The sequence below is a fragment of the Fundulus heteroclitus genome, chromosome 24 (genome assembly GCF_011125445.2).
Source record: "Fundulus heteroclitus isolate FHET01 chromosome 24, MU-UCD_Fhet_4.1, whole genome shotgun sequence".
Classification (NCBI taxonomy): domain Eukaryota; kingdom Metazoa; phylum Chordata; class Actinopteri; order Cyprinodontiformes; family Fundulidae; genus Fundulus; species Fundulus heteroclitus.
In genome coordinates, this window is record NC_046384.1 from 12,422,972 (window position 1) to 12,444,047 (window position 21,076).

A 21,076-nucleotide genomic window follows, 5' to 3' on the forward strand; every position below is an offset into this window, starting at 1 on the left:
AAAAGTAAGTAACATTTCTTGAAATTAGTAAATTTGTCATGGATTTGAGTGGGTAAATAAGATTATCTGCTAATGGAATTAGTATTTTTGACCCCTAAAGTTAAGATAATAAGATATAATGTGCTTGAAATAAGATGATGGAGATGAGTTGTTCTTATTTCAAGTGCAAAAATCGTTTTCCATTGGCAGATTAGCTTATTTCCTGCTCAAATGCGCTAATTTCAGGAAGATTCTACTTACTTTTAGTCCCCGTTTTGCAGTGTAAAAGCAAACCCAGGTACCCCACACTCCTGCAGCATCCCCACAAAACGCCTTGGGGGGACTTGGTCGTAATTCCTCCCCAGATCTAAAAGCCAGATGTGGACCGGACAACAAAACTCCCATGATCCCCTCCGCAGCTCCAAGAGGGTAAAGACCTGGACCCATTTCCCATGACCAGGATGAGACCCACACAGCCCCTCCTGAATCCAAGGAGGTCAGGCAGAACCTCCTTTCCAACACCCGGGTGTGAATCTCCCTGAGAAGTTTGATCCATTTCTTTCAGATCGGGATAAAAATCCAGGCCTGCCAGTCCTCAGGTATCAAGATGAAGAAGAGTCCTTTGTTTTCTTTTGAAGGGAAGTTATATTTGAAACAAAATAAATCAAATCCTCTTTGACTGAATTTGACTAAACAGTTTCGGTGAGCAGAAATTAAAGTTAAAGCAGGTTTATTTGTCCATTTCTCAAAACAGATGTGCTTTTATTTACCATACAGGTATCCTTATATAAAGTGTCCTTCGCCATCATTGATACTGGCACAGCCTGGGAGATTTTAAATAAAAAGCAAGTGGCCTCTGCCAGTAAACAGATAACAGGTTACCACTAAGTCTTTCAGCAGGATTTTGCTCATATAGCTAAAAAGAGCATAAGAGAGGACCCAGGAGGAAAGATCAATAATCCCTCTCTTTATGCACCAACCTTTGCAAAGACTAGAAGTGTTGCTATATTGGCAGTGTGCGTATACGAGCTGAATAAACTGAATAAATGTACGTAAAAGTTTAAAAGGTTGGATTTTTACACGCGTTTCAATGGGAAATGATAAGAGATTAACTTATTTTAAGGATGAAGACACATAAAATGATGCAACTTTGAGCAGCTGGAATCAGTTTATACAACATAAACATGAAGGATTTAAATATCAAAAGAAATTAACTGAATTTAATCCTTTTTTTTTTATGTTTTCAATGTGTGAGCAAAGCAGCAGCAGCCCAGGCTGCTGTCAGACCTCTTATCTACAACGCATAATGAATCCCTTTGCTCAGAGCGCGCTGGGTGTCTGAAAGGTCAAGATCTGCTAACATCCGTAGGTGTCTAATTAACCTGACTCATCCTGACTAATAAGCAGCAGCTCCCGCGTTTACCGCTCTCACTGCGCGCCGACTCGGAAAACGCAAAAGTAGCGAGGATCCTTAAACGCCTCTCGACCTCGGACCGGACCTCTCCCTCCCCGTAGATCTGGTCATGAGGCGACGTTCTGGCTGCAACTCGAACACGTCGGGTATACAGGAACACGCAGGCCGACACAGATCCGTAAATCTTAACATTTTAGACGCAAAATGTGTCTGGTGTCAAAACGTAATTACAAAATTAGAGGGGGGGAAGCTTTAAACCAAATGTAAGAGTTCCTTTAAATCACCGATGGGAAAATCCAGCAGCTGATGCACGCGAAGAAAACGTATTCATGGGGATTCCTGTGATAGACCAACACTAAGCAGTGCGTGACGATGACCTGAAGGCCAAGTAGCGGTGCAGCAAATCACATTTTTCTGATTTTTTACTCGCATCATAAGTAGAAAACCATTGGTTTTTCCTCCCGTAACAAAGTCTGCATCGTGAAATCCAAAATAAATGCACTGGAGTTGCTGTTCGTAACACGACAACATGTGAAAAATGGTCAAGAGGTGCTGATAAAGTTGATATTTTTTTAGGAGACATGTGGAGCAGACGGCCATACGTCTATACGCTGTCACCTTAAAGTGATTAAAGACAAAACAACCTTTAATCGTTTTGTTAATTCAACAGGAAGTTGATGCTTTGCCAGCCTATACAGGACTGTCTCAGAAAATTAGAATATTGTGATAAAGTTCTTTATTTTCTGTAATGCAATTAAAAAACATGAAATGTCATACATTCTGGATTCATTACAAATCAACTGAAATATCGCAAGCCTTTTATTGTTTTAATATCGCTGATTATGGCGTACAGCTAAGAAAACCCAAAAATCCTATCTCAAAATATTAGAATATGGTGAAAAAGTATACTAGTAGGCTATTCAACTAATCACTTGAATCGTCTAATTAACTCAAAACACTGCAGGGTTTCCTGAGCCTTGAAAAACACTCAGCTTGGTTCAGTAAACTAAATCACAAGTATGGTAGTGGTTAGGAGACGACATAAGATTCTCACAGTAACTGGTGTACTGACCATGGCATTACTGTCCTTGATTGGCCTGCCAATTCCCCTGACCTGAACCCCATCGAGAATTTGTGGGGTATTGTGAAGAAGAAGCTGAAAGACACCAGAGCCAACAATGCAAATGAGCTAAAGGCCGCTATTGAAGCATCCTGGGCATCCATAACACCTCAGCAATGCCACAGGCTGATTGCCTCCATGCCACGCCGCATTGATGCAGTAATCTGTGCAAAAGGATTCCCAACCAAGTACTGAGTGCATTAATGGACATTTTCAAATGATGATTTTGTTTTGCTGTTATAATTTTTTTTTTTACTTGGTCTGAGGAAATATTCTAATATTTTGAGATAGGATATTTGAGTTTTCTTCAGCTGTACGCCATAATCAGCGATATTAAAACAATAAAAGGCTTTATAATCAATCCAGAATGTATGACATTTCATGTTTTTTAATTGCATTACAGAAAATAAAGAACTTTATCACAATATTTTAATTTTCTGAGACAGTCCTGTATGTTAGAAGCGGACTCCTGAGTAAGTAAATAGATGCTCTAGTAAACACTATAAACTGAAAACAGACGAGAAGTCGTCCTTTTACCTCCATCTACCCTTTTTCCTGGCTAAATGTGGTGTTTCTGGACGAGCAAATAGTAGGCGCTCGAACCAAAAACGTGAATTTAGTCGGATTAAGGGTGAGCGAGAAGCCCAGAGGAGCTGAAAAAAAAACAAAAAAAACAGGGAGATAACCTGACAGAGAGGAGAAAAAGAGAGTTTCCTCTCCAGCTGCAGACTCCAAACCACATGCTCGTCGTAGTATTGTGTCGGTGCGTGTTTCTGCGCGTGTGTCTGTGTGTTAGGTGGGCAGGGCTTAGCTGGAGGAGAGCAGCTCAGACCGGGATCCTGCTGCTCAGACAGCTGGATCCCCAGGACAAACGGAGGAGCAGACAGAGAGACGGCGACAAAGGCTCGTGGGCAGGGAGACAGACGAAGGACGACCGCAGGAGAGGAAGAGGATGAGTCAGAAAGTGAAAGAAGCACCTGCGAAGACGAGGCTAAATTTAAAACGGACCGAGCCGCCCTGATGACCTGGATGGTGGAAGCTTGTGAGCTTCACGCTGGATCTACAGGCAGGCAAATCTGAAAACATCAAAGTGGTTGATTGACCCACCCGACTCTTGGTCCATTTTGATCGACAGGGCTGGACTCTGGGGGGCGGAGTCTTCGCTCAAAGAGTAGCTGTGCTCCGCTTGGATATCTGTGAGATTAAAAAGGCCCTCTCAGAAGGATGGAAAAAAAAAAATGTAACAGAAACAAACCCAGCCGTCACCTTGAACTTTTCCACGTTTTGTCTGGTTACAACCTCAGGCTTCGTGTTTTTCACGAGGATTTTTAACGGGGATAGACCATCCCTAAGTAGAGCATAATCGTGAAAGGGAAGGAAAAATGTGGGCGATTTTCAACATTTTTAACAAATAGAAATCTGAAAACCTGGATTTAGGTCTGGACTTTGACTAGGCCATCCTTATACCAATCAAAAGCTTTGCCCTAAACCAATCCTTAGATGTTTTGCCGTGACGGGTTTTCTTCAGAGACGCTCCATCTGTACCGACTGCGTGATGCTGCCACCGCCACCGGCCTTTTGCATTTAGACCAAACAAGTTCAACTTTTCTCTTCTATCAACATCGGTTCTGTTCCAAAATGGGTCAAGCCTGCCGAGTGCAACCAGAATTGGGCCAGTGTAGCTTTAAGAACCGTCTGAAGACCCAGCTCTTCAGAAAGCATCCCCTACCCTCCCTCTGTTCCTCCTCTGCTGCCCTGAGCCTGACTAAGAGTCGTTCCTCTTAGAAACTTTTCGTTGGCTTTAGATAAAAGCGTCAAATGCATAAACGCTAACATATTTGTCCGTGTCAACAGATTCTCCCGCTTATTTAATAAGTCCAACAGTTTACTTTGCATCGGAAACAAGTGATGCACGGCACACTTTTTAGGTTTTTATTTGCAAAACCTAAATTCACAATTATGCACAACTTTGCAGGTCCATCACAAGGAATTTTCTCTTTTTTTTTAAATTCAGTTTAAGGGGTATTCCAAAAAAAAAGTAAAAAACAAAGCAACTGGACTTGTTTTGCGTAGTTTTCACTACGCAAAACAAGTCCAGTTGCTTTGTTTTTTACTTTTTTTTGGGAATGACCATGACCTGGATGACTGAGAATCTTCACCAGCAGATTAAGGGGTACAAATAGTTTTAGAAAGGGACTGCGTAACCCTGCAGCGCCAATTTTACAGCTCCCCCAGGCAAGACTCCCACAGCTGCTAGCATGCTGTATGTAAAGTATGTTTCATTGACTTTCATAAATGCGCAGCCGGCCTGAAGGATGATCATTTTAGATGAATGCACCGCAAAACCTTCGACGGGACCGAAAAGATGCACCTTTAAATTCAGCCTGAGCTGAATCTGATCTTATCTGCTGGGGCATTCGTGCTCGTCTCGGCAGCGTTTTGGTTCCAGCTTCTGCAGCGATTATTGCTTCAGAGGTCCTATTTGTTTGAGTTTCCACCATTTTTCCTCTCTTCGTGACCATGGCAACACCTGACAGGGACACTGATTTGAAGCGATGAGCTCGGATCGCGGAGCGGCGAGATGACGACAGCTTTCAACAAACTGGGAGCGCCTCCGGCACAACAACCCTGAGCAGATAAACCAGTAACGAGGGAGATTAATGCACTAGAGAGTGTGTCACTTGGCAAAAGGAGATGGCTTTTTTTTTCTTTTTTTATAAACCCCGATATCTGACTCCCACGGTCCGGAGAGAGCAATGTTGTTCACACAGAGCAACGTGTTGCTACCGTTGTTCCCTCTGCTGTCGGTTCCCTCAGTTTTTAAACAAAACCTTGGCTGTGATGTGCAGCAGCTGGCGGCGGCACAACTGAGAATCATCCAAAGAAACAAAAAAGTGTTTCCAGCAGATTACAGCGTGTCGGAGAGCCTTAGGGGCCGTTGTTCTACCACAATATGTACGCTTTTAATTTCTCATTGTAGTTCTTGTCCACGGGAAGAGCGGCACGCACGTTCAGGGTTACGCTGGACTCACCTGGGTTGCTGTCCATGTCAATGTGCAGAGGCGAGGGTCTGTCTGTCAACAGGGGGCGCTCTAACAGATGGTCGTCGAAGAAACTGCTAAATAATTCACTGCTGAATTCGTCCATTTGTTCACCCGAAAAAGGCTGGAAGACAGGAACAGAGAGACAGACGGCATGAATTATCGTAGTTTAGTATCAAAATGTCCAAAATAAAGATGCACACGGCGCATTGGCTCCGAACGAAAGCACATCCAGCGTCTAATTTACTTGAACAGGTGTGCGCTATAGATTACTCCATGATCCTCACACCACCATGTTCCACGGTGTGTTCAGGGTGATGCTCAGCGTAGGATTTCAGCCACACAGCATTTAACGTGTAGGTAAAAAAAAAAAAAAAGTGATCAGAGCCCCTTGTTCTACATGTTTGCCATGTCCCTACATGACCTCTAGGGACATAGAAAGCCAGCGACGCCAAAAAGAAACAACACTCAATTCAGTTCAGTTGAAAAGTCCTTCATTTATCCCAAGGGAAATAAAATGTCACTTAAACTATCCAGGTTGCTGTAGAAGCTGAGAGCTTTGAGCAGGAAGGATCTCCTGTAGTGGTCAGTATTACGTAATACTCGTCCCAGATTAATAAAACTACATAAAACAGGCAAACTTTGCGTTTAGCACTGAATTTGTGACAAGATACAATTTAGACCACAAAAAGCGAGAAGTTTTAGATTTTAGATGAAGTGAACAATGACGCAGATGCAATGGATTATTATCTCTGCCCATTGTGTTTCTGTTTTGTCATGTAGTGGAGGTGTTTTACTGGCGTGTTGCATAGCTGTGTTCCCCGTAGGGAAGAGTTGAGTAGATCGATGGTGCTTGTGGGAGAAATAAAACCAAAAAAGAGTCTCAATGTTCTTCTTGAGGTTGAGGCAATCTTTAGATCTTCGCCCTGGAACATCATACCTAGCCATCACCGCATCTCAAGAGGCCTTAAGATGTGTCTCAAGACACATTTGTTGAAATGTCTTGGTGAGTGAAGACGTGTCTATAGACATGGGTCTTAAGATGTCTTGAGATGACTTGAGATGTCTCAAGATGTCTTGGAAATATGAAGATGTCTTGAGATATCTGAAGTATAATAAAATTTAGTAAAATATCACTATCCACTATTGCTTGGTAATAATTTATATATAGAAAATAATGACAAACCCTATATGACACACTGAGTATTTAATAAAACATAGGAAAATACAGTTCAATGTATTGCAATTATTGCACAAGATCTTATGCTCACGTTTCAGCCATCCAGCTGTTAGCTGGAGGTGAAGTTGAGGAGCTTTATTATACAGAAGTCCTATGTACCAGTTCCTTAAAGAGCCCCACAGCATGATACTACCACCACCATGGCTGACAATTGGTACAACGCTCCTTTTTCCCAATGCCCCGCCTTGTATAAGCCAAACATCCATTGCTACTGTGGAAAAAAGGCTCCGTCTCCTCATCATGAAACATTTCTCATAAATTAATTAATTTCAGATGTCGATTTTGGAGCCGGGCCTCCTTTCTCGGTCGACATGCTCCGCGACCAAAGCAGTGTTAAAAATGGCTTCCCAGTGGACGGAGATACTGATACAGTTCATGCCTCGTTGTTTCCAGCCCCACAACCAATTTCCTTTCATCCGACGCCGACAGTTTGGGTTTCTCTTCCCGAGCTTGAAAAAGCGGTGACACATCTGAATAACTCGTACTTCTAAACAATTGTCTGAGTTGATGCTGTTGGACTCGGCGGTTGTTTAGAAATCCCTCAAACAGACTTTCACAACTCGGGTAAATATACAACTCCCCTTAGATCCAGACTGAGTTCCTCCAGACTTTCACATTGTTCTGGGTTTTGGTAAATCCAGTTAGTGCCGTCAAACAAATCATTTTTATGTTGGCAAAGACTTTTTTTTTAATTTGTTGCATGATCAATCAGGCCTGGAAAATGAGTAGTTTGAAAACACGCCGACATTCATGCCCACGATGAGTAGATTTAATGTTCAGAGCAAACATGCAGATACTCTGGAGACAAAAGGCCACGCCTAATGACAATAGTTTGTATTTATAAAGTTAAATAGATTTTTTTTTTGAAAACTTTTAAAACTAAAAGTCAAAATCTTGAATTATCTTTGAATGGAACAGGAAATCTCCATGAAACAGAATTGGCTCAAAGAAAAAAAAAAAACACCTAAAAATCAAATAATCAAGTTTCTGCTTAGATTTAATGTTCAGAGCACACATGCAGATACTCTGCAGACAAAAGGCCATGCTTAATGACAATCTTTTGTATTTATTCATATCATTATTATTGTATGGATTACATAGTTTTTCTGACAGACAGAATATTAAATCTACAGTCAAGAAATGTTGTAAATGGTGTTAAAACTACAAGTCAAAATCTTGAATTGTTCTTGCACAAGTCACTACCACTTTACTTGGACCTATAGTTATACATATGTATATATATATATATACATGTATATATATATATATTGACTTAAATATGTATATATTTATATTACCTTGTGTGGAATGTTGTAAATATATATATAAACGTGTGTATATCTGGAGCATGTAACAAAAGTAATTTTCCTCTGGGATTATTAAAGTATGTCTGATTCTGATTCTGATTCTAAATTAAACAGGAAATCCTCATGAAACAGAATTGGTTCAAAGAAAAAAAAAACACCTAAAAATCAAACAATCAATCTATATAGTTTCAGTTCTGTAACATTTTATCTCTTAGTGCCACAAAAAAACAAAACAATCTAGAGAGTAGATGGCATGAAGAGTCAATCAACGAGGAAAAAAAAGCATCATGAGATTAATCCTCAGTCCTGATGAATGAGTCACTGATCTGAGAGACGGTGCTCTGGAAGCTCGGGACGACATGGTGTTCGGGTTTACACACACACACACACACACACACACACACACACACACACACACACACACACACACACACACACACACACACACACACACACACACACTATGAGTCACCCTGCTCTTGAGAAAACACGCAGAACAAAAGCAGACATCTGGGTTGGTTGGAACCCAAACACTCTCTGCTTAGAGGCAAAGTAACAAAAATAACTCAATTTAATTAGCAGCGTGTACAAAAAATAAATAAATAAATAAATAAAAATGATTTACATGCTTCGTTCGTGGAAGACTGCTTGATCTCTTCACTGAGAAGAACTGGAAGTGTCAGAAGCAGGAAAACATCAGTGCAGAGGCAGGGATAAAGCTCTATCGGGGATAATAAATAAAGATCTGTGTTTAACGGGTTGGGGTCAGTTTAAGTGTCTTGGTATTTTAGACAGATGAGCTGCAGGATGTCTCTGGGTAGAGATGTCTGTGGTTTCCTCCTGGACCTGTTGCTCCCATGACCCAGTCTCAGATAAGCAGAGGATGGATGGATGGATGGATGGAAAGCTATTTGAAAGCTCTTTTTGTGTTTAATACAGCAGTATGTTCAATTTCACTACATTTATTAAAAAAAGAAAGCATTTATTTATGTTTATATTTATTGCCACTTTTTATTAACCTGACCCTAGCCAGATTGATATCACTCCGCCTAGCTTCACTCACATCCATCTGGGACATCTCCCATTGAGAGTGATTTCTTCAACCAATTTTATCGTCCAGCCAATCAGGACGCAGGGCTGGAGTTTCATAGATGTGACGTAGTGGAGAAGCGACCGTGAGACTGTTTTGATTCAGACAACAATGGCGGCACGCATCGAGGAAGCAAGCGTTAACATTGATGCTGCTATTTCTTCCGTGTTGTCCAATCTACCTAATATTGTTTAATTAAAAGAACATCAGAGAACGGCTCTGAAGGCTTTTGTTGGTGGAAACGATATTTTCGCCCTTCTCCGTCCGTGGCGGAGCGGTTAGCGCGAACCATGTTAGGAGGCCTTTAGTCCTCGACACGGTCGGTCCGGGATCGACTCCGACCCGCGGCGCTTTGCTGCCTGTCTTCCCCCCTCTTCCTGTCAGCTCACTGTCAATAAAACGCCTGCCACTAGAGCCACAAACACATAAAAAAAACCAGTTGTTTTTTCCTGCGTCGCTCTCATCAGCGTCACGGGTTAGCTTCGGTGTGAGTGGTTGAAATAGCACGTCGATAAAGATGACAGACAAGTGGCTTATCCAATCATATGCAAGGAGTTTTGATAAGGCCCAGCCTTCAAAAAAGGCAATTCCTATGGATCAGTCCCAGATGTATGTGAGTGGAGCTAGGCGGAGCGAAATCCATCTGGCTAGAGTCAGGTTAACTTTGTATAGTACCTTTAAGTAAAGTTAACTGACGCATTTTTAAAATGTCTACTTTTTTTTTAAACGCCTCATTAATAATCTACAAGTTTCTGCCTCCTGATACGACAGACGCTTATTTATTTGTCCGTTTCTTATCAGATATGCTTTCATTTACAGTTCAGGTGTCATTATGTACAACATCCGTTACACTTGTAAAGATGTGTAAAAAGCCTGGAAGGAAGCTCATCTTTTGTAGCAATAAGCTGCATTAAAAGCTGCGCTGAAGCATTTTTGTAATGGATTTTATGGTGAGTCGGCACTTCTATTTAGTTAGCTAAATATAAAAATATCATGTCACCCAGAGACGTATTTCATCATAGCTGTAATCTTCTATATATCTTCAACTTTAGTAAACATGCCATTTAATTAAGGCAGAGGTGTGTTGAGCTTCATAAATCAGGATATGGCTACAAGAAAACAGTTTCTCACATAAACGGGTTCACATTGGTGCAATAACCTGTTTGAAGTAGAGCTGGGACAGGAACTAAGAAGATTAGACAAAGACCGACTTTCTCTTGCCACCCTGCCTGCTGTAGGTGCCAGTAAAAAAACCTGTAGTGGCAGTACTGTAGCTGAATGTCACGCTGGAAATGTCCATTAAAATTAACCTAGATTTGGCTGACTAGTGTCTTTCTTTTACTTCATCGTGTCTCTTTGTGAGCTTTAGCATCTTGGTTGCTAAAAATATAAATCAAGATCAATTATTTAGCATGCACAATTTGCACGAATTGTGCAAAAAATACAGTATCCTACCAACTATTGCGCCCGTGCAGTCCCTTGCTATTGCGATATTAGGCACATTCATGTCGCCATGACAATTATTGTTTGATATGTTGTTCATCTCTACAAGGGAGGTAAAAAAAACCAACTAATCTTTAAAGCTCCCTGTTACAAGAACCGCATTAAAGAGAGACATCCCGGGGGTCCATAAGTCGCCCGAACAATCATCCCAACCATTTGTTTGTTTTTTTGTTTACTTGTTTGTTATGGTGTTGCCAGAAAAGAAAAAGGTTTTAGTTGCACCATCACAAACATAAACAGGTTCAGTTTCCTCGTCAGAAATGTACCTTTTGGTCAGATAAATCGAAAATTGAACTTGTCAGCAACAAAAACACTACAGGAGGATCAGGGCGGGACGATATAGAAAAAAAGCATGTTGATATAATAGAAATCAGATTGATCGATATTGATAATAATCAAAAAATTCAAAACATATTGTAAGTGCAGCCCTGGCCATTTACTTAATGACCTATTTTTAAATAAAGAACACCGACTTCAAACACAACCCTTTATTCAACCGACTTTCCACCAAAACTATAGTAAGAGTTTAAAAAATATCATGTGGGCGGAACTTGTTGACAGAGAATTCCTGTGTCTGTGTTTGTGATTGGTTGGGAGGATGTAATGAAGGAAATCTGGTCTTCTGTTGAACTTTTTACTGACTCCGTTTTTTTTTAATTTTTTTTTATTGAACCACACGTCTATTTATCGATATATATCGTTATTTGAATTTTATATGAATTGGTTTGAAATTTAAATCTTGGTGGAGAAGCACCACAGCAAGGTGGAGTATCTGTGATGCTGTGGGCCCTTTTCTCTTCCAAAAGTTCTTTGAAATGTACATTTTAAATACAACATTTTGAATAAGAATCTAGCAACATCTGATTTGAAGATTGTTAGTCTCTGGATCTTTCAGAGGAATATTGAGCTAATGAAATTGAAAAATCTAACCAGTGGAATCAGCCTTCTTGCATAAACATCTCAGTACCCGGATATAAATCCTATAGAAAACCCTGTATGATGAGCTGAATAGGAGACAACATAAGAGATAATAATCGGGAGAGATGTCTGCTTTTACCCACCAATTCCATTTTTTTTCTCTCAGGACTTTAACTGTTTTCTAATTATTGTTGAAATCAAACATGTTTTTTAAAAAGTTAAGGCAAAAGTTAAGACATAAACAATTCACTATACTCAAAATTAACCTTCTTACATGGCCGCCTCAGTCCTGTAGAAAACCTGTGGGGTGAACTGAGGAGAAGAAAGCACAAGGGGTTGTGCAAGGTTATGCAACAGGACCTAAAAGATGGCCGAAAGTTTTTAGGAATTTTTAGTTTTGATGCATTTAACAAACATAAAGGACGTCCTGATTTTGAAATATTTGACCTGCTGATTGTAGATTGTAACCAACCCAGAGAAAATCCTTTCTGATGTTTCCCACTGAATTAATTTACTCAAATGATGTTCTGAGATTATTCTACTGTAACACAGATTAATTTAGGCCTTTTACACATATTTACCAATAAATGCTCTCTACATTTATTATCGCCGCATCGCTGGGTTCAGGCAGGTCAACCTGAAAACACACACACACATGCATTATCAGGTTTTGTGTGGGCGTACCACTGTGCCGGGACCGTGGCAAAACCCTGGGACGCATGCAGCTGCCTCACAAAAACATGTGGAAGCAGCTCAGACAGTGGGGGAGAAAAAACACAGATGCTCAGCAAAAATAATCAAAACATGACCCCTGAGGTAGTAGAAGCAAGTCTAAGGAAGGAGTTTGCATTAAAAGTTGCGTCTATTTACAGATTTTGCAGGGGGGAAAAAACGTGAATACGCTCTCATTCATAAACAGACAGCCACATAAAAGAGTAGTGCATTGTGCATTTATCCTAACAGAGCTGCCTTATAATCCTGCTGCTCTAAATGTATGAAAAAAGGTGTAGAAGCTTAAGCTGTGCCCTACTGGGAATGTGGTCCACGTTAGGACTGCTTGTATTAAAAAATAAACAGTGGAAAGTTTCCTAATTGGGGCCATAATGAGAGAAACGCAGAAAAGAGAGAAAAAGCAGGGTACATTTCTATAACTGGAACTATTATTTGATCTAAAATTAGCTTTAAAGGCTGAATTAGTCCAACAGTGTCTGCCCTTGTGCAGAACTCTAATGGCTGCATTTAACGTCGTAGCTGCAGGAGACTGATGCTACTCAGCAGCATTTGCAGCTCCTGAGCTTTTGAGCAAATCTAGCTTCGGTAATGAGCCTGCGTTGCTAAATTCATCTGGGTTGAAAAAGGGCCTGTTCTCCATCTGCTCCATTGCATATTCAGGTTCACCTGCAGCCAAGACTACGCCTGCTCAGGCCTGGACATGTGCAAGCAGATGTCCTGACATTTCCCTGAGCCTGAACCAAAGGGCGGACGGCGCCTTTTAAAACTCTTCCACTTTTTAACAGTCAATCTGTTGTGCTGGGATTTTATGTGATAGACCAACAAAATGAGGTGCAAAACTGTTAAGGGGAAGGAAAATGCATGGTGGTGGCATCATGCAAATACAGAACAATCAAGAGCCCCTTTCTCCACCAAAAGTCTCAATATTTAAATACCAGGGACTTTTTTTTACCCAGGTAAAATGTATCTTGGATGATTTGCGTGCTTTTTGTTTCCAAAGGCTCTGAAAGGCTGCAGAAAATGTATTTAAATCAGCCTAATGACATACGGGAAAGTGGTGGAGAAAACTGCACTACGCCTCCACTCCAGCAGGTGGCAGTAATAAGAAACTTTTGATATGAATCAAGTATAAAGTAGTATTCTAGCTATGAGCTATTAAGCCGTAAAAGTGGATCTCAAACAACTTCTCTGTTATTTTTATTTTTATTAATTGAGTCATTGGGGAATTCCAGCAGTTGAAATCGTCCTTGCAGTAGTGTGATAAAGATGAGGGAATATTCATTTCCTAATCTTTGTAATCTACTATTCAACCCGCTCTACAGTAAGTTATTAAAGTTAAACAAAACTATCCTGTTTTGAAGTTCACCTTTAATCTCAGGTAAACTAATTTGCTTCGTAACAAATGAAACACTGACATAAATCAAACAAACCGTTAGAGATCGTTTGACTGAATTATATCTGTGTATAACTTCCACTCTGTGGTAAAAGCCAGCGGGAGATTAGTAAAATGAAATGCCGGGAATCAGCCGTTCACTCAGGGTCCCAGTCTGGTGAGGCGTGTTGGCCATAAGCGCATTGGGAACGGACATCTCTGAAAACGTTACTTTGCAATTACGCAATGTCTTTAAAGCCGAGCAGATATTTGAGTTTCACACAGCTACATTCTGAAAAGCATTGTAGAAGCTTATTTTGTGTCACAAAAAGTGTAATATTAAACTTAAATCCTTGTTTTTGCTGCTCTCTTCTGCCATTGCCGCTTCCGTTTGAACAATCCACTTCAACCAGGGCCCTCAACGATAACCCTACACCCAGCGGCCTTTTATCCAGGAAAAGTGTGGACCTGGGGAACTAAAACTGCTCGGAGTAAAAACTGTGTCGAAACGGGTGGAGGACTTTCAGAATCCAGGGTAATGGCTGAAAAGGGGCTAAAGAAGAAAACCTTTTGCTGCAAAAAAAACTAAAGACTGGAGCAGATATTCTCCTTCCAGGAGGATTAGGACCCTAAAGTTATTGCCAAAGCTACTATGCAATGATTTAGATCAGAGGTGTCAAACTCATTTCTATATGGGGCCACTTTGGCGTCATGAAGTCATGAAAAGGGCCGGTTGCACCTGTATAGACGATACTTTTCATTTCATAATTTCATTCCAGTTCAGATAGAAGTATAAAAAATGCACAGTAACATAAAAGTAGCACCCTTAGGCCCAATTTATACAGTTTATCTGCAAAAAAAGTTGATATTGTGGTGAGTTACACTTACACTTTACACTTTAAAAGGATATATGCCTCTACTTTATGACATGATATGCTTTTTTTTTGGCTCTTGAGGGCCGGATAACTTACCCTGACGGGCCGGATTTGGCCCGCGGGCCTTGAGTTTGACACCTGTGATTTAGATTAAGGACTTTTCATGTGTTACAACGGCCTAGTCAAAGTCTGGACCTAAATCCAAAATCAGAACCTGAGCAAATATAAACAAGCTCAAGGGGCATAATTAGGGAAGTTGTAACCCTCTTTACCCGTGTGAGGTCCTGAATTATCTGTGAGCGTTCATGGGCGGACGAGGGTGTACATCCTCACATGCAACACTGACAGATGTGATTACGGTTGACGGTTGTGGGAAAGCGGACATGCACAGTCACAGCGCTGTAAGGCAATGCCTAAAAATGATCCCAGCATTTCTTGGATCAGCAAAAATGGCCTAATCTGCAGTGAATTGACGGTAAGACCAGTATGAGCAGCACATTGGAGATTTCCTTGCTTTTAAAAAATGCATCAAAAAGGCAAATTATTTGCTTTAGCAACCCAGCAGTCAGTAATCCCACAAAAGGTCAACATTCAAAAGCAGGTTCTTCCCGGATGCTAACGTGCTTCACACCTACTGCAGCAAACTTTCGCTGCTGGGAAATGCAACAGGAAGATAGTTGACGTTTCTCCTCAGTGTCCTCCTTATGACTGTTTGCTTATCTGTGGTGTAAACCGTTCTGAGAAGTGAAGTGGTCGCGCGGGACGGGTAGCCTCAGTGGACCCCATGCTTATGCAGGAACAGCTGGTGTCAGTGTGAACAGATGCAGTTAAAACTGGACCCATTATTACCTGAAACACCTCCCCGCTCCACTGGGGAGGGAGGGAGGGAAAAGAGTGCTAAAAAGCACGCTGATGCTTTTTTTTTTTTTTTTTTTTGTAGCTCACTTCAGCGCTGGTATGTCATTATAGGGGACGGATGTGAAATGTAAAACCGCACAAAGGGAGCTGGGGAAGATATATGCATGAGGTAATTATAAATGCAGAGAGTGACTCCGTTATGCCTGTAATTAACCGTGTTCAGCCCTGACACATCGCCCTGCTCTCCTTTCATTTAGCTGCTTTTTTACTGGCTCAGGTAAAGAAAAAGAAAAGGCATGTTCGGTTTAGATCCATGGAGATCTTCAGATACGGGTGAGGCGTCCCTTCCAGCGTGTCCACACCCATAAAGTAAAGGATTAAAATGCTCCCTATAAGAAAGATGCAATATGATGAAGAAAAGATGGAAGAAACTAGATTACCAAGAGACTAGCAGAGATGCACCGATCGGGTTTTTTCCAGATCCCACATTCCAGGTTTTATGTCCGATTTTCTTATTTTACACATTATATCTAATAAAAGAGAAATGAATGTGCTGTACAAGATTGTCACCCTTTATGCATCGAAAGTTTGTCCCTATTCTTTATAAAAAATAAATGAAATGTGTGCATCAAAGCACATGCTGTTGATGGATAAGTTTACAGACCCAAACAATGGGAGCTCCTAGTTTTGATGCATGCGCAGAAAAAAACCAAAACAAAAATAGAAACAAATGTTTCTGATTTGACCTGCTGATGATGTGAACATTTTTTTATGATTATTTCTTCCGACTGATTGTTGCATCTCTTGAAAACAGACTGCATCCTCTTTCAGTATAAAATAAAAGACATCTAAACTGATGATTACTCAAGACTGCCGGTAGCAGCATCGTGAAACGTTCTTCCTGTGCGCAAGGGACAATTTCTTATGGTGATATCTTTCTGCTGCATCACTATGAGCCATGATTTCAGCAATACCTCATTTTTGTCTGTTACATCTACACAGCATCACACGTTGAATAAAAAGAGAACAGAAAACTTATTCTCTGTATTGATGTGAAAGATCCGTTCACACAAAACAGCGACTGAAATCAGCTGGAAGATTATTTTGAATCAAATGTGATAAAATTCCTTTAGAAAAAGAAAGAAAAGTGGTAACTGGCCTCCGGTTTTGTGCCAAATAAGAAACTGCATATATTGTAAGACACTGCCACTGTGTGTGTGGGTCTAATCAACCCAGCCAGCAAGGAATAGGTTACGGCAGAACTGCAAACCTACCAAGACACCAAAACTGACATACCGGGCAAGGGGAGCATTGAAGCTATAGTTGGTGATCCAATTCAGAAACGCTTTTTGTTATACTGGGTGAAATCGTCCTTCCATCCTGAAAGTAAGTAAATACATTATGTATTCAGAAAAAGGAGGTTAGAAAAACTCTGACCAGTTCCTGCCATTCGGACCAAAGAGCAGGGATTGGTGAGAGTTTTGTTCCTGCTCTCACCTCATCTACTGGTTTTCCCACATGCTATCAATCTGACGCGCTCACATATCGCTAGCCTGACATGGTCATACTCAATTCTAGTCAGAATTTAAATCTGATACTGCTCCATAGAGCTGTGATTATGGGGCGTGTTTCAAACGAACCAGGAAAAAAAATTCCTCTGCACTCAATTGGATAGACCTACAACCAAAAAGGGCAACGGAGTGTGTGACGTATGTTAAGCGACGCATAGTTGTTGTCAACGGAACTCAACTGTTAGCCTAGCATAAGAAGATGAGCGTTAACGATTTTTGCCGGTGTTGCAAAAAGGATGTAAGGATCCAAGGAGTCCTTCAACACACGAAGCTGTCGATATCTTCTAGAACAGACCTAATAGCAGAATCTACACACCTCAACTCTCCAGCGGCAGCCATCGTTGTTGTAAAACGAATTCAACCCAAGCGCGCTTTGGTGATGTCGTTGATTACGTTACTGTTGATCATCTGTCCATCATCGTATAAAGCCCGCCCTGACTATTTGATTGGCCCGCCAGATATTGGGCAAGCATACTCGCGCTACTATTGAGCGATGCCAGACCGAACTTCCCGACCTAAAACGTTGTGGGCGGGACTAAGTTCGGAATGGCACCCAGGCTAACATAACGCCACTGTGTGCTCGTTCCTTGTTAGTTTCCACTTGTTGGCTGCCCACTTCTAGTGTTTATGTATCCAGTTAGCTTAGCGGTTAGCTTAGCGGTTAGCCGTTCATTGTAGCTCCGCTGCTCTCACCGTATACTTTGAACATCGCTGAGAGTCTCAATTAGCAAACCGTGTACTAGTTTATGATAAGAAGATGAAGGCGTCAGTAGAAAGAAATAATACCAGAGTGGATTTGGTAGAGTTTTTCACAAAATCCCCTTAAGGAGCAAAAGAGCAGGTGAGACGGGCTTGTGCATGCACACTTATTCAAAAAGACACTTGTGGGAAACTTCTAGAAAAAACACCAAATCTACATTTAATCAGAGAAGATCAAGCCATTCATGTGTTAGAATGGCCTAGTCAAAGTCCAGAGAAGCTATGGCAAAACATGAAAACAGATGTTCACAGATCATCTTCTCCCGATCTGATTAAGCTTGCGCTGTTTTGTTAAGAGGAATGGACAAGAATGTCAGTCTCCAGCTGGTAGAGACATACCCCTCCAGGCCTGCAGCTGTAACTGCAGCAGAAAAAGATTTTACATATTGACTCATAGGAGCCCAATAGAAATGCACGCCGCACTTTTCAGGTGTTTGTTGTATTGTTTCTTTTATTTTGAAAACATTGTATAATTTTTTTGCTTTATGTTGGTTAATCCCAATAAAATAAATTGATATTTGCATCTTTAATGTAAAGATCGTGAAAATTTTACAATAATACGTTTGCAACTTTAAGGTCGACATCTCTCTGAAATCCATGCGCCTGAACCTGAATGTTGTCACAGACCAGTATAGGACCAATGCAGCATTAGCCATGTGGTATATTGCTCCATTTGCATTTAAACTATGTCAGTAGCTTTGGTTCAAATCCTACAATAAAGTAGGTGATAATTTCCAAATAATGACATATTTACACTGTAAAATGTAGTTATTTGAAGTTTTTATAACGAAATATAAAGTAAATGATTTGGTTTTGGAGAGGCCTTTAAGGCAAGCTGTAATATTTACAAATTTCTCCTATATTTTGTCCTAATTTTAAGCTCTGGAAAACTATTGCGGGCATTCCTTGCATTCTTTTTATCATTTTTTTCCAAACAGCTTGACGTAGATCTGAACAACAGGAAACCTGCACTTTAAATGCCGGCCATTTAAAAACAAATATTCTCTAAATTGTTGTTGTTTGTTTTGCAACCTAAATTTATATTTATAATATCAAATTAAACAGCATAAAAAGTCCAGTTTATAGCTAGATCACAGCTCTTGGAGAGCTAAAAAGATCATGTCATCTAAAATCCTGGCTGCCAGAGATAAGACAGGAAAAGGCAATGTTCTCGGCTGTATTTGGCTTCATGTGGGCTGTGTGTGGCTGCAGCGGGTTTGGCCGTCTCTGCCTTAACTTGAGCTACGCGCTCTAACTGTGTGTGACACTGAAGTGAACAGTTATAGCTCCCAATAAAACAGCAGAAGGGTATTTTTCCTTCTCACACACACACCAGCGCTGCAGGCCGGCACACATTCCTTCTGGCAGCTGAGCGACCAATCGGATGTGGGTGCAAATGAGGGGGGGGGGCGTGGCTTCTGACAGCTGGAGTGCAGGGTCTGAATGGAGAGTAGAATTAAATAAAATAGAAAGAAATAAAATAAAGTAGGGATGGAAAACGGGAGGAAAATTTGGAGATGGAAGAAAACTAATGAAGTAAAAGAGACGGAGTGGAAAGCGGCGTATGGCCGCCTGTTAGAAACAATCAGTGCTGTATTTTTATGCAACATTGAGCCAGAGCAGAGCAGAGTGTGCGCTTGACAGCTTGAATCTCCTGCGGCTCCAGCTGATCAAAAACAGACATATATCACGACTCAAAGACAGATGATTTTCCAGCTAAGAAGTAATTATTCTCAAGTGTCAGCTTCTTGAACGCCACCATGTCCCGCATAACTCTGCAAAACCAGAGAGGCTGAAGTAGGTTTTCTGGATGCTCTGGAAATTTTCAGGCCGTATCTTCTCCTCCAATGTCATTTCTACGCAACACAACACATCACATATCAGCTAACACAGTTATTAACAAGTTTCCAACTTGCAATTTATATTTCTATATGGTGCAGCTTTCTTTTTAAAGATTAAAGATTTGAAATGTGTTTTTATTACATTCATGCTTGGATATTAAATGCTTTGACTGAATTGTAATTAAAGTTGTTAATAAACGAAATAAGTAAACGACGTAACACTTAATTAAAACCTATATTCCCTGCAGCCATTAAAGCACTTTTTTTAAATCCTTCTTTACCTTAATTAACTGTTATTGAAGTCTAAGAGAGATTCGGACAAAAATAGAATAAATATGCTTAAATTTTTTAATTTTTCCTCAAATTAATATCCTTAGGTGTCAGATTGGACACTAACAGGTTCCCCTTTTCAGCGTACTGCATATATTTTCTCTCTGGGTATACAGGCACACCCTGTACTGGAGAAAGGTAAGCAAAATCCAGAGCAGGAAGTTTGGCCCTACTGCAACACAAAGGACACCTTTATTAACCCCTGAACTGGGATGCTTTCAGTCTAAGAACGTCTTAACACTGGTATAATGCAGATATTAACTTATTTTAGGTGTATGAGTCATGCTACACCACAATACCCAGATTTATAGCCATGAAAAATACAGTTGAAGTTCAACTAAACTGAATTTTAAACCAAAGAGTCACACCAGTGTCTGTGGTGGGGCAAAGCAAATATAGTGAAACAGAGCATCTTTATATGGGTTATTTTATCAAGGAGGCTTTAACATAAGTTGTCTAATCCAAGTATTGTCACAACATACAGTGCCATGGAAAAGAATTTGCCCGCCTACACATTTTTGCTTTTTTTGTTAAACCTTAATATTTCAGGTCAAATAAATGTTAAAATGAGTCAGATATGAAAACAATGAGCAGTTTTCCAAATGATGGATGAATTTATTAAGGAGAAAACAGCCGTCCAAGCCAACCTTCCGCAGCGTGGAAACCCAACTGGGTCCTGTGGTAAATCATGGACAAGCTTTAATTCTTGGTTCAGTTTCGCCAGACCAGTCAAATCAACAAATCACTTTAAAAGAACCTGTCTGACAACATGACGTTGGCAAGAAGACACATAATGTCCCGATCTGAAAAGATTAGGAACAGATGGGAAAGAAAGTCATTGACATACCAGTCTAGAAAGGATTATAAAGCCTATTCTAACTGAGGAATCATGGAAGAACGGCCAGCCTACCCAGAATAATCCAATAAAGCATTGGTCATGGTATCCAGGAGGTCACAGAAGAACATCTAAAGCCCTACAGGGATTACATGTGGACTGATGAGACAAGGTGTGTGTGGCGTTACTGGGGTTACGATCTGGTTTACAACTAACATTTCAGAAAAATAATATTGGTAGTGCGATGGTCTCTGGCTGCTTCAGATTCTGGACAACTTGCAGTAATTGTCA

At 40.6% G+C, this 21,076-nt stretch overlaps 1 protein-coding gene across 3 annotated transcripts in view; it reads right to left on the reverse strand.

The window, feature by feature from the left end:
- The window catches only part of creb3l1 (cAMP responsive element binding protein 3-like 1), a 54,245-nt gene that overhangs the window by 25,718 nt on the left and 7,451 nt on the right, over window positions 1-21,076 (reverse strand). For 2 of the 3 annotated variants that reach the window (XM_012857198.3, XM_012857196.3), the window contains exons 2-3: window positions 5,546-5,678; window positions 3,621-3,707 (exon numbers count right to left, since the gene is read on the reverse strand). In XM_012857198.3, coding sequence (XP_012712652.2) covers window positions 3,621-3,707; window positions 5,546-5,678 — 220 coding nt within the window. The remainder of the gene's footprint in view (window positions 1-3,620; window positions 3,708-5,545; window positions 5,679-21,076) is intronic. The other variant, XM_012857197.3, reaches the window with a different exon arrangement.